Source organism: Plecotus auritus, assembly GCF_963455305.1.
Source record: "Plecotus auritus genome assembly, chromosome: 2".
Classification (NCBI taxonomy): Eukaryota; Metazoa; Chordata; class Mammalia; order Chiroptera; family Vespertilionidae; genus Plecotus; species Plecotus auritus.
The window spans coordinates 172,428,504-172,442,820 of NC_137771.1; the positions used below are offsets into that span (position 1 = coordinate 172,428,504).

Below are 14,317 nucleotides of genomic sequence, written 5' to 3' on the forward strand. Positions count from 1 at the left end.
TTTAATATATATATTTTTTATTGATTTTAGAGAGGAAGGGAGAGGGATAAACAGAAACATCAATGATGAAAGAGAATCATTGATCGGCTGCTTCCTGCATGTCCCCTACTGGGGATCAAGCCTGCAACTGGGCACGTGTCCTTGACGGGAATCGAACCTGGGACCCTTCAGTCCGCAAGCTGACGTTCTATCCACTGAGCCAAACCGGCTAGGGCAAACTTCTTTTTTTTTTTTTAATGGAAGTTTACCAGAAAAAAAAGCTCACCCTTACCAGAAAAAAAACAAAGTTTTTTAATGAAAGTATCTATACATATGCATATATATGGGTGCTTTGTGTGTGCATAACTGTATTTGTATATAAACTATGGCACTAACTTTCAATAATCCAACCTTATGAATTAAGTATGACCACTTGGAAAACAACTGGCAATATCAACTAGAGTTAATAGAGTTAAATAAATGCAATCCATTATTGAATAATTATACTCTTAGATATACATGTAAATGTTCATCAACTCAAGTGTCCATCAACACTGGAATAGATAAATAAAATTAAAATATACTCATACATTAAATACTGTACATCAATGAAAAGAATTGCTACACTTGACATCATAAATCTCAAGCATAATGTTGATTGAAAAGAAGCCATACCCGAAGTAATATACACTACTTAATTCCTGTTTTAGAAATTTCAAAAATAGGCAAAATAAATCCATGGTGTTAGAAGGAAGGGTATAGTGATGGAGAGGTATGAAAGGATCTTCTAAGGTGTGAGTAATATTTTTAATGGAAGCTTATATCGCAGTTTTTCTTTTTAAATATGTTTTTATTGACATTTTTAGAGAGCGTGGAGGGAGAGGGATAGAGAGATAGAAACATTGATAAAAAAGGAACAGCATCAATCGGCTGCCTCCTGTATACCCCCTACTGGGGATCAAGCCTGCAACCCACTGCACTGACTGAAAATTGAACCGGCTACTTTTTGCATCGACGCTTAACCACTGAGCCACACCAGCCGGGCAATATTTCATTTCTTAATCCAGGATGTGATTACATGCAAATTACATCAAGATGTACACTTATGCCCTAACTGGTTTGGCTCAGTGGCTAGAACATCGGCCTGTGGACTGAAGGGTCCCTTGTTTGATTCCAGTCAAGGGAACATGCCTGCGTTGTGGGCTCGGGGTCCCCAGTAGGGGGCGTGCAGGAGGCACCTGGCCAATGATTCTCTCTCATTACTGATGTTTCTATCTCTCTCCCTCTCCCTTCCTCTCTGAAATCAATAAAAATATATTTTAAACAAAAAGATGTACATTTATAATTTATGTACTTTTCTATATTATAAGCTAACTAGAGGCCCGGTGCACGAAATTTGTGCGCAGGGGAGAGGGGTGTCCCTCAGACCAGCCTGCACCCTCTCCAATCTGGGACCCCTCGAGGGATGTCCGACTGCCCGTTTAGGCCCGATCCAGGTAGGATCGGGCCTAAACGGGCAGTCGGACATCCCTCTCACAATCCAGGACAGCTGGCTCCCAACTGCTTGCCTGCCTGCCTGATTGCCCCTAACCGCTTCTGCCTGCCAGCCTGATTGATCACCCCCTAACCACTCCACTGCCAGCCTGATTGATGCCTAACTGCTCCCCTGCAGGCCTGGTCACCCCTAACTGCCCTCCCCTGCAGGCCTGGTCACCCCTAACTGCCCTCCCCTGCAGGCCTGGTCACCCCTAACTGCCCTCCCCGGCAGGCCTGGTCCCCCCCAACTGCTCTCCCCTGCAGGCCTGGGTCCCTCCCAACTGCCTTTCCGTGCAGGGCTGGTCGCCCCCAACTTCCCTCCTCTGCCGGCTTGGTCATCCCTAACTGCCCTCCCCTGCAGGCTTGATCGGCCCCAACTGCCCTCCCTTGCAGGCCTGGTCCCTCGCAACTGCCCTCCCCTACTGGCCTGATCGCCCACAACTGCCCTCCCTTGCTGGCCATCTTGTGGTGGCCATCTTGTGTCCACATGGGGGCAGGATCTTTGACCACATGGGGGCAGCCATCTTCTGTGTTGGAGTGATGGTCAATCTGCATATTACTCTTTTATTAGATAGGACAGAGGCCTGGTGCACGGGTGTGGGCCAGCTGGTTTGCCCTGAAGGGTGTCCCGGATCAGGGTGGGGGTTCTCTTGGGGCGTGGGGGGCCTGGGCGAGGGGCCTGTGGTGGTTTGCAGGCTGGCCACACCCTCCGGCAACCCAAGCGGAGACCCTGGTATCTGGAGTTTATTTATCTTCTACAATTGAAACTTCGTAGCCTGGAGCGGAGCCAAGCCTTCTGCTTGCTCCGTGGAGGCAGCCATTTCTATTGGGATTTATGTATCTTCTATAATTGAAACTTTGTAGCCTTAAGCGGAGGCCTGGGCCAGCCAGGGTGTGCGGAAAGCTTGGCTTCCTCCATCACCGGGGGCAACCCTAGCCTCCTGCTCTTTCCAGCTCCGAGGCTGCTGCCATTTCTGTTTGGTTTTATGTATCTTCTATCATTGAAACTTTGTAGCCTTGAGTGGAGGCCTAGGCCAGCAAGGGCAGGCGGAAAGCTTGGCTTCCTCTATCGCCAGGGAAACCCAAGCCTCCCTCCTGCTCTCAGTGGCCGTAGCCATCTTGGTTGGGTTTATTTGCATATTCGCTCCTGATTGGCTGGTGGGCGTGGCTTGTGGGTGTAGCGGAGTGATGGTTAATCTGCATATTACTCTTTTATTAGATAGGATAAAAGTTTGTAAAGGAAAAATCATTAAGTAGGATATTCGCAACATAATCAATTATCACAATATAACGCTTCAGAGAAAAAATGTTTCTTTGTGCAAATGGCCACCCAAAGCCACCTGCTAGTGCTGATGTCAGAAGTAAAGAAGCCTAATAAAGTGATATTCTTGGCTAGAAAAAAAATAACTTTAAAATATAATTAGAGCACAAATGTTAAAATTTGGTAATGGCTCTTTCCAAAGCAAACAAATGAGTTGATCATATATTTACAAAGAATTCAAAAAACTGATTTGTGAAGCTATTTTGGTAATTATTCCTATGAAACCAGTTCCTCAAGAAAGAAAACTTCAGGAAAGCTGAAAACTTGGTTAATTGTGTTTTGTAGCCAGTTATGGTGAATATGGTGATAACAGAGTTACAGGCGAGTGAGAAGCTAGGAAAATTCCAGGGCAAGAGGAATAAGGAAACTGAGACAAGAAAATTAAACAAGACCAAACATGCAGCCCGCTTGCTTAAAAACCTTATCTTGAGAACAAATGGTTAACCAAAGAATGCAGGAAAGAAGGGGGCATTTTAATGCCTCTTCTCCCTCTTCTCCAGAGAATACATAGCATACAATCACCCTGAACTGCTAAGGCAGGAGGGGGGAAGGAGGAGAGAAAAGGGAGTTTTCATCTCACTGTTTAAACAGAGAAGCAGCAGTCTCTGGAATAAAGATAAAATCACCAGATGCTTCTCATAAATTCTCGAAAAGCCATAAAGTAAAAGAAAGACCTTGGGAGTTAATCTGTGCCCAAGATATCCAGCAGAGGAATTCTGAAACCTTTAGACAGAAGGATATGTAACCCCTGAATTCCACCAGACTGGCTTCTTGGGCTAGCCGAGAAACCTATCTGCCATCTAGGCCAGATGTAGTTTAATAGATTTGCTTCCCTTGCTTCTTTAATAAGTTCACTTGGTTTACTTTTTAATAAATTGCTTTACTACAACACAGAGTCACTTGTTTGAATTCCTCCCTATGAGACTGACAAGAACCAAGGAGGGGCAGCTCTCTCCCTTCAACTGCAGTAACACCTTCTCTAGTGTTTCTGGTGCCTGTAACAGTAACACATCAATTAGGTGGCATCTACTTTGTCTGAAAACCAATTTAGAATCATGATTTTATCATTTGCATTTTAATTGTCTGACTTTGTTACTAGACTGGTCATTTTAGCTACCCCTAGGGCAGTGGTCGGCAAACTGTGGCTCGCGAGCCACATGCGGCTCTTTGGCCCCTTGAGTGTGGCTCTTCCACTAAATACCATGGCCTGGGTGAATCTATTTTGAAGAAGTGGCGTTAGAAGCTTAAAAAATTTGGCTCTCAAAAGAAATTTCAATCGTTGTACTGTTGATATTTGGCTCTGTTGACTAATGAGTTTGCCGACCACTGTCCTAGGGCATACGATGACATCAGCATGAAGCATGCACTGAATGGAGTGATTTGATAAATAGCACTAACACTAAAAAGTAAATACTAACATAGGTCATTTTAATTCAGTAAAGCTTTAGTAATAAGTTCATGTTCAAGCACAATGACTATTCTCAGTTGCTTTTGCCAGCTGCTACTTAATCTATTGCTAGACTTATCCATGAACTTTGATTAAAATGTTTCCTGCCCAGCCAGCATGGATCAGTGGTTGAGTGTCGACCTGTGAACTGGGAGGTCACTGTTCAATTCCCGGTCAGAGCACATGCCCAGGTTGTGGGTTCCATTCCCAATGTGGGGCGTGCAGGAGGCAGCTGATAAATGATTCTCTCTCACTATTGATGCTTCTACTAGTATCTCTTCTCTCCCTTTCCCTTCCTCTCTGATGTCAATAAAAATATGTTTAGGGGGAAAAAAGTTTCTTTCAAACTAGCTGTGAGTTATAGCTTTGCATTACAACCTCCTAGAACTGGATCACTCTAGAATCTCAAAGCCATTTTGACATGAATGATGTGTGACATAATAAGAAATATGTGTTTGGTTTGTGCCACCCACTCCTTCCTGGCACACAGAAACTAAACCTGGGTAATTTCCTAAATATTTAGAGCATAGGGGTATCTTTTGTTATATTTGGTTTTGTTCCTGAAATAGTTTCAGAATATAAAGGTGAAATGGGTGTCTTGTTATTCATTACAAACCATTCAACAGACTAAAATTTATGGCAATGAGGTGAATTTTGGTGAGTCCCACCCTACCTAGATGCTAGTTGCCAGGGAACACTGTTATTAGAGGTTGAGATTTTTCAGCCCACACTCCACCTTCTCAGGAGGAGAGGAGCAGGAGCTGGAGGTTAAATTAATCACCAATGGCCAATGATTTAGTCAATCATGACTACATAACGAAGCCTCCATAAGAACCCAAAAGGAAGAGGTTAGGAGAGCTTCTTGTTGATGAACAATTGAAGGTACTGGGAGGGTGGTATAACCAGAGAGAGCATGCACACTCCATGCCCCTTACGCCATATCTTGCCCTATACATCTCTTCCATTTGTTGTTCCTGAGTTATACTCTTTTATAATACACTAGTAAAATCCTAAATAATAAAGGGCTAATATGCAAATTGACCAAACAGCAGAGCAACCTGTCGCTATGATGTGCACTGACCACCAGGGAGTAAACGCTCAATGCAGGAGCTGCCCCCTGGTGGTCCGTGCACTCCCACGGGGGAGTGCTGCTCAGCCAGAAGCCGAGCCAGGCTCACGGCTGGCGAGCGCAGTGGTGGTGGCAGGAGCCTCTCCCGCCTCTGCAGCAGCACTAATGATGTCCAATTGCCGCTTAGGCCTGAGGGCGCGGCCGGGCTGAGGGGACACCCTCCCCCCCCCCGACTGCAAGTGCACGAATTGCTTGTGCACCAGGCCTCTAGTAGTAAATAAACTGTTTGTCTGAGTTTTATAAGCTGTTCTAGCAAATGATCATACCTGAGGAAAGAGTAGTGGAAACCTCAGCTGGTTGTCAGAGGCACAGGTGACAACCTGGATTTGTGACTGGGGTCTGAAGTGGGGACAGTCTTGTGGGATCTGACAGTATCTCAGGTAGATAATGTCAGAACTGAATTACATTGTAAGATATCCAGCTAGTGTTCACAGACAATTGGAGAACTGCTTAGTGTGGGGGAACCCCACACACATTTGGTGACCAAAGTATAGAAGTGTAGAGTGCTGGAGTAGAGTAGAGGAGAAGCACAGGAGTGTCTTTCCTTTAAGGAATGACTGTTAGAATCTATAGATATTCAGACCTGGTGGTTTGTGGTAGACATTTTCTCAAAATTAAAAAAAAAATAAGCCTGAAACTCACTTCAAGAAAAACTGACAGTATTGGTTGCCAATTATAATTAGAACTAGAGGCCCGGTGCACAAGATTCATGCACGGGGTCCCTCAGCCCAACCTGCACCCTCTACAATCCAGGAGCTCTCAGGGGATGTCCTACTGATGGCTTAGGCCCACTCCCGTGGTTCTCTGCTCTCTGCGGGGCCTGGGGGTTTCGCTGCAGCCATGGAGATGAAGCCCCCATGCCCTGCTGTCCGCTCTCTGCCTGCCGCCACCATGTGCCATGCGAAGGAAGCCCCAATGCCCTGCAGTGTGCTCTGTCTGCCAGGCCTGGGGGCTTCGCGGACACTGACACACTAAGGAAGCCCCCAGGCCCTGTTGTCCGGGCTCTGTCTGCGGGGCCTGGGGGTGTTCCCGCCGCCACTGCGCTAAGGAAGCCCCCAAGCCCTGCTGTCTGGGCTCTGTCTGCCATGTCTGGGGACTTCCCCGCCACTACCATGCTAAGGAAGCCCCCAAGCCCTGCTGTCTGGGCTCTGTCTGCCGGGCCTGGGAGCGGATCCAGCCTCGCCGCTTGGTCCCCGCGAACCCCTGCAGGGCTGACAGGCCCAGACGCTGCAGTAGTGGTGGAGCGGGGAGGCTGGATTCGCCCCCTCTGGTGGCATATCCAGCCTCGCTGCTCCGGCGGACAGGCCTGGACACTCCAGCAGCGGGGCTGAGGGGACTGGGAGCCGCCATCTTGTGGCCATGGGGGCCGCCATCTTTGTTGTGGAGTGATGGTTAATTTGCATATTACTCTTTTATTAGATAGGATAATAAATTTCTAATTTCAGGGGCCCATTTTAATCTGAGCTTTAAAATGAAAATTCGAATTTTGGAAAACCTATCTCTCACCCTAAGCTTGAAAGCTTCCCAATACTGAAAGCTTTTTCTGATGAGATTGGTGCAGATGTTAATGAACATGAATTTTTGATATTATACAATGACAAAATAGATCAACATTTGCAAGACTTTCATGCTTTCCAAATGACTGATGTATAATACTATTACAAAATTATGCATAGTTTAGGATCCATTCAAAGTGCAAAACATACCAACAAACTGTCATATAACAGAATATGAAAAGTTCACTGACATACATTATATAAACACTGCATCTAACATTTAAGAGACCACCACTGTCAAGTTTCCATGCAGTACTAAAGAATAGCCACAATTAACTTAAAAGGCTATTAAAGTATTTCTTTAATTTCCAATCACATTATCTGTGTGAGGCCAAATACATAGATATCTATAACCTCTATCAAATTTAACTCAGCAAACAATACCTGGAATATTTAGAACCTAACAACTTCATCCTTTACTATCTAGAACTAGAGGCCCAGTGCACGAATTCGTGCATGGGTGGGGTCTGGCTGGCTGGGGAGAGGGGCCGTGGGCGAATGGCCAGCCGGCCCTGCCCCTGATTGAACTCGCAGTTGAACTCCCAGTTGAGGGGACAATTTGCATATTAACCTTTTATTATATAGAATTATTTGGCACTCGGTTTGAAAAAGAAAGAGGCAAATGTTGAGGTAAGGCAACATCAAGGACTGAACTATTTTTGTGTATACTTGAAATTTTCTCTCTCTATATATATCTATATATACATATATATCTTAAAAGAGTCACTTGTTCCCTGGCCAGTTTGGGTCAGTGGTTAGAGCATCAGCCCACGAACCAAAGGGTCGTGGGTTTGATTGCCATTTAGGTGCACATACCTCGGTTGCAGGTTCAATCCCCAGCCCAGTCAGGCGGCGAGTGGGAGGCAACCAATTGATGTGTCTCTCTCACTTTGATATTTATCTCCCTCTCTCTCCTCCCTCCCTTCCACTCTCTCTAAAAAAAAAAATCAATGGAAAAATACCCTCGGATAAGGATAAATAAATAAATAAACAAGCAAGCAAACAAATAAATAAAGGAGTCACTTGTTTGGCCATATAGTCTTCCCGCTAGACTTAAATTTTACATTAAAGGAGTCTGTACCTTTACTTGAGAAATAAAAAAATACAGACTTTTGAAAAATGAGAGTTTGCTATTACAGTTGACAGACTTGAAGAAACTTTGGACACCATATATAATCAGGAAATATTTTGTTTTTTTTTTAAATTTCAATCACAGTCCACATTCAATATCGTTCTGTACCAGTTCCAGGCATATAGCATGATGGCCAGACAACCACACACTTCACAAAGTTAGACCCCCCTCATACTTCAAGCACCTACCCAGCCCCACATATAGCTGTCATAACATTGCTGACTATATTTCCCATGCTGCAATCCACATTCCTGGGACTATTCTGTAACTATTAATTTGTACTTCTTAATCCCTTCAATTTTTCTCCCAGCCCCCCAACTCCCTTCCCTAATCAGGGAATCATTAAGACTTAAAAATTATCTCAGGCCAAAACCGGTTTGGCTCAGTGGATAGAGCGTCCGCCTGCGGACTGAAGGGTCCCAGGTTCGATTCCGGTCAAGGGCACGTAACTTGGTTGCGGGCACATCCCCAGTAGGAGGTGTGCAGGAGGCAGCTGATCGATGTTTCTCTCTCATCGATGTTTCTAACTCTCTATCCCTCTTCCTTCCTCTCTGTAAAAAATCAATAAAAAATATATTAAAAAAAAAAATTATCTCAGGATACTAGATGGGAAACATTGAAGGCCCCAGAAGACACAAACAGAATTTTAAAAAATTTTAGTGATAAAACCAAGTAGGTAAGATTATTTTGTGCATTTTAACTTGACTTCAATTCATACTTACTTCTCTGACTTCTACAAGATGGTCTGGAGGTAAGTGAGCTCTTTTGCTCATTGATTGTAGTTTGGAATGTCCAACATTAAAAAAAGAAATGGCATTTTGACTTGGCCTCCTCTGGGATATAGGAGAATTACCACTAGATGCAAGTGAGAAGCTCCGTGATTTCAGAGGAGGGTTATTCTATTAGACAAACAAAGAAAATCATTCCTTTAAAAAACAGTTTAGGCTCTCTAACCCTGAACCTATGAGTTTTAAAAATTAAATTAATCACAGAATTGACTATAAGAACATTTCTGAAACTGATAAATTTTAAGGCACACAAAGTATAAGCATTTCACATACCCATAGTAAACTTACGTATTTAGAAACTTAATTCTTGGTGTGCTATCAAGAATACTTTTTCACATTTTATAAATATTAGAATAATAACTTTCTAATTTCAGAATTTTAAACATCATGGTTGAAGCAAAAAGTATACTTAGCAATATTCAACATAAATTTTCTAAATGTAACATGCAAGTATCTCTGGAACAAACTGGTGCTTTCTGATCAATGCCAATGATTGTAATCTTGCAGTATGAGTAAAGTATTTATGTCAAATTTCCTGAAGACTGTGCAGTAGGCCTAAATCACAAACAACTTTTTAAAACTCACTTATGGGGAAAAAACACTAGAGGGAAAAAAAATTTTTTAAGTCCAACTTTCACCTAGGTATAGAATCCTTTATTCTTCCCAGATACTAGTTTTTAGATATCTCTAAACTCAGATGTCAAGTACTGAGAATCTTCTTTTCAACTTAAAAAAACACACCAAAAAAACCTCCAAAGATATACAAATGACCAATAAGCATATGAGAAGACTTTCAACATTAGTCATTAGGAAATGAAATAAAAACTACACTGACATCCCATTTCATACCCACTAGGATGGCTATAACAATAAGAAAAAAAACAACAACCCAGATTACAATAACAAGCATTGGCGAGAATGTGGAAAACTGAAGCCCTCATACATTGCTGGTTGGAATGTGAAATGGCTCAGCCGCTTTGGAAAGTAGTTTGGCAATTCCTCAAAAAATTAAACAGCCCTGCCGGTTTTGCTCAGTGGATAGAGCGTCGGCCTGCGATCTGAAAGGTCCCAGGTTCGATTCTGGTCCAGGGCACATGCCCAGGTTGTGGGCTCGATCCCCAGTGGGGGACTTGCAGGAGGCAGCCAATCCATGATTCTCTCTCATCATGGATATTTCTATCTCTCTCTCCCTCTTCCTTCCTCTCTGAAATCAATAAAAATATATTTTAAAAAAATTAAACAGAGAACTACCACATGATCCAGTAATTCCACTCTTAAATATATACCCTACCTAAACTTAAATACAAATGTTCACTGTAGTATTATTGATAATAGCCACAAACAGGAAATCCAAATGTCCATCAACTGATGGATGACTAAATAAAACATGGTATATCCATACAATGGAATATTGTTCACCCATTAAAAAGGAATAAAATGAGATACATGGAATGACACAGATGAACCTTGAGAACATCATGCTGAGTGTAAAAAGCCAGATACACACAGAAAAACCACATATTACATGGTTCCATTTATATGAATACCCAGAATAGAAAATTCATAGAAATAAAAAATAAATTCGTGTTTTCCAGTAGCTAGGAAAGGTGAGAATAGCGAGTGACTGCTAATGGATATAGGTTTTTTGGAGGATGATGAAAATGTTCTGGAATTAGATAGTTGCAATGGTAGCACATCCTGCAAATACACAGTGGAACCTTGGTTCTTTTTTTTTTTTTTCTTTTTTTTTAATATATTTTATTGATATTTCACAGAGAGGAAGGGAGAGGGATAGAGAGCTAGAAACATCGATGAGAGAGAGAAACATCGATCAGTTGCCTCCTGCACACCTCCCACCGGGGATGTTCCCGCAACCAAGGTACATGCCCTTGACCGGGAATCGAACCCGGGACCTTTCAGTCCGCAGGCCGACGCTCTATCCACTGAGCCAAACCGGTTTCGGCGGAACCTTGGTTCTTGAACTTCATTCTGGAAAGCTGTTTCAGAAGTGATTTGTTCAAAAACCAAAAAAATTTTTCCCATAAGAAATAATGTAAATTGAATTAATTCATTCCAGACTCCCAAATGATTCCCTGTTTTAACCTTTCTTACAAAATACTGAAATACTGATACAGTACATGTCTAAGGTACTGCTTAGCCAGGGGTCCTCAAACTACGGCCCGCGGGCCACATGCAGCCCGCCGAGGACATTTATCTAGCCCACCGGGTGCCGCTGCCTGTCCTGCTTAGCAGCCGACTCGTCCCGGGCCTGCAGTGCGCATAGGAATTTGTTCATAGTTTTTTTTTAAAACTATAGTCCGGCCCTCCAATGGTCTGAGGGACAGTGAACTGGCCCCCTGTTTAAAAAGTTTGAGGACCGCCCTGACCGGTTTGGCTCAGTGGATGGAGCGTCGGCCTGCAGACTGAAGGGTCCCAGGTTCGATTCCGGTCAGGGGCATGTACCTTGGTTGCGGGCACATCCCCAGTGGCGGGTGTGCAGGAGGCAGCTGATCGATGTTTCTCTCTCATCGATGTTTCTGGCTCTCTGTCATTCTCCCTTCCTTTCTGTGAAAAATCAATAAAATATATTTAAAAAAATGTTTAAAAAGTTTGAGGACCCCTGCAACAAACCCTTCTTTTCTTAAATTTATTAAACAACCCCCTACTATAACCTTAAATCAAGCATGTCGAACTCTCGGCCCATGCTTGCCTTAAATGAATCACTTTCAGCACTCATGCAGCATCTTTCACTGCCTCTGAAATGCTGTCACTGGCTAGCTGCTTTTTGTATATCCAAGTCAATAGTTTTTCTACCTCTTCAATTGCCTGTGATCATTGTTTTTTTCACACCCATAGCAACATTAGCACTTGATGGCCGCTTTATGTTTTCAAATTGTGCTAATTGTTCATTTTGCTAGCAACAAAAGAAAAAAAAAAACCCCAACCAAACAATATTCACATCAGGATTTCCTGAGATGTTAAATACCCAAGGTTTAGCAGTAAACTAACTTGCATTCTCTCCTTTGTTTGTGGCCTGAGAGATGCCTTTTGTTATGCTGATGTATCAGCAAAAAAGGACTGATAGGATCCAGAACTGACATTTTGTTCAAAGACTGAGACATTTTTTCCATGAACAACTTGGTCAAGAACCAAACTGTTGGAGACTAGAGACATCGGGAGCTGAGGTTTGACTGTACTAAAATACTATGGAATTACACACAGGAGTATGTGAATAGCATCTCAATTAAAAAATGTAAAAAGAAATTTAAAAAATTCTTTCCCCATTTCTGTGCATTAATATTGTACATGAATCCACATACCTTGCCAATAGCTTCAGTGTGATGTTGTGTACATATCTGAAGTCTGCTAACCCAATGCTGTCGTTCTTTAGCATCTGTGGCTGATAAAAACAATCTATGTTACTCACTTGTATAATTATTTTTGGAATACAATTATCTACAGCAGGAAGAAAAGATAATTGAAAACCAGGGACTGGTACTACTCTCCCTAGAGCAAATGTCCCTGACTGCAGGGAGGTAAAAAAGAGACCCAAGCATCACCCTTGTTAGGTAACACAGTAGCTGGATGTGGCTATTTCATAAGGAGGATAAATTACATGCAGCTAGATGGGGATATGACACTTGAGATATCATAAGTTTCTCATAAAAATATGCTTTTATTTAGCCCTAGCCGGTTCCGCTCAGCGGACAGAGAGTTGGCCTGTGGACCAAAGGGTCCCAGGTTTGATTCCAGTCAAAGGCATGTATCTTGGTTGCAACTCCTCCCTGGCCCCGGCCCTGGTCAGGGCTCTTGCAGGAGGCAACCAATCGATGTGTTTCATTCACATCGATGTTTCTCTGTCTTTCCCTCCCTCTTTCACTCTCCCTAAGAATCAATAGAAAAATATCCTCCGGTGACAATAAAAAAAACACAAAAAACTCTTATTTAAAGAAATAAAGTTTATTGAGCATTTAATGTGTACTCAATACTTTCAGATCTTAAGCAGCATGCTCAGCTAAGATTATCATTATACTTTATGTATAGTAATTAGATAAAAATCACAAACTTCTACATAAATTAATCTAAACAAATATAACTATTTTATTTTAATGAGAATGAACATTTTAATAAATCCCAACTATGTCTATTACTTCCTGAAAACCCCAAATCAAATCAAGAAAAGGGGTAAACTACTAACCAATGGCAGACATTAAAAAGTATCATTTAAAGAAGCCTGTATTTTTAGATTTTTCAGTAATTAGGATTTCATCTCCACAAATATTTTAGAGGGGTCAATCTTAAACAGACCTGTTAATTGTCCCATCTAAAAAAATTATTTATTAAAATTAAGATTTCATAAATTTTTAAAGCAATTCCAAGGTTTAGAATATTGTATCTACATCATCGACAGTAGTTCTATTTCTAAAACCCAAATGAAAGCAGGGAAGTATACCAACTTCTCAAGGGAAAAAGATGATCACACTATTAATTTTCGCATCTCAATCATACCTCTGAGTTTATACTGTTCCCCACTGGCAGCATTTACAGTGAAGGTGTGAGAGTCTTCATCACTGGGTGATATTACAGCTCCTGCAAGCTGCAAAGTACCTCTGGGTTTTTGATTTCTAGACTGTTCATTCACAAAGTATTCCAATAACCCAGCTTCATTGTTTAAAACAAAAAACCTGTAATGAGTTTAAAAAGAAAAGGTCATAATTTTTAAACATTTTCCTTAGTCAAACTAAAGCAAACCAAGTTTTGTGTTATTTTTTAAATTAATTTTGAGAGAGAGAGACATCAGTGTGAGAGTGAACATTAATCGGCTGCCTCCTACATGGCCCTACTAGGGATACAGCCTGCAGCACAGGCATGTGCCCTGACCTGGAATAGAACCAGCAACCTTTCTGTGCACAGGATGCCATTCAACCAACTGAGCCTCAGCAGCCAGGGCAAGCAAACCAAGTTTTAACCACTTACACACTTTGGAATTTTTGCCATTAAAAAAACTAAAATTCAAATGTATTTCAAGAAGTACTTGTAAACACTAGGTTGAATTTCCTAGCAGTGAAGATTATTGACAAATTGAATGAGTTTTATAAAAGACATAAAACAGCCAGCTGAGAGAGAGGCATTTAATAGGAAAGAAGCATATCAGATACTACAAAAAGGAAACAAAGATATAGTATCCTTTCAGAGGAAGATTTCTCTCTAGAATTCATTAACAGGGAAGGTAAACTGCCCAAGGACAAATGGTAATGAGAATTTTTATTTAAAATTCATTGCAAAAAAATCAAAACATGAGTTTTGAGGTTAACTCAAAGCTAGGTAAGAAATGAATCCAAGTTAAAATTTAATCAATAAAATATACAATGAGAATAATGTCAGGGTAGAAAGATTTTGTGAATGTGTCATTAAATAGGTCACAACTA

General features: G+C 41.9%; 1 protein-coding gene across 1 annotated transcript in view; it reads right to left on the minus strand.

The window, feature by feature from the left end:
- The window catches only part of OSBPL11 (oxysterol binding protein like 11), a 93,501-nt gene that overhangs the window by 47,351 nt on the left and 31,833 nt on the right, over nucleotides 1–14,317 (minus strand). The window contains exons 3-5 of the mRNA XM_080656647.1: nucleotides 13,398–13,573; nucleotides 12,209–12,288; nucleotides 8,823–8,999 (exon numbers count right to left, since the gene is read on the minus strand). Coding sequence (XP_080512773.1) covers nucleotides 8,823–8,999; nucleotides 12,209–12,288; nucleotides 13,398–13,573 — 433 coding nt within the window. The remainder of the gene's footprint in view (nucleotides 1–8,822; nucleotides 9,000–12,208; nucleotides 12,289–13,397; nucleotides 13,574–14,317) is intronic.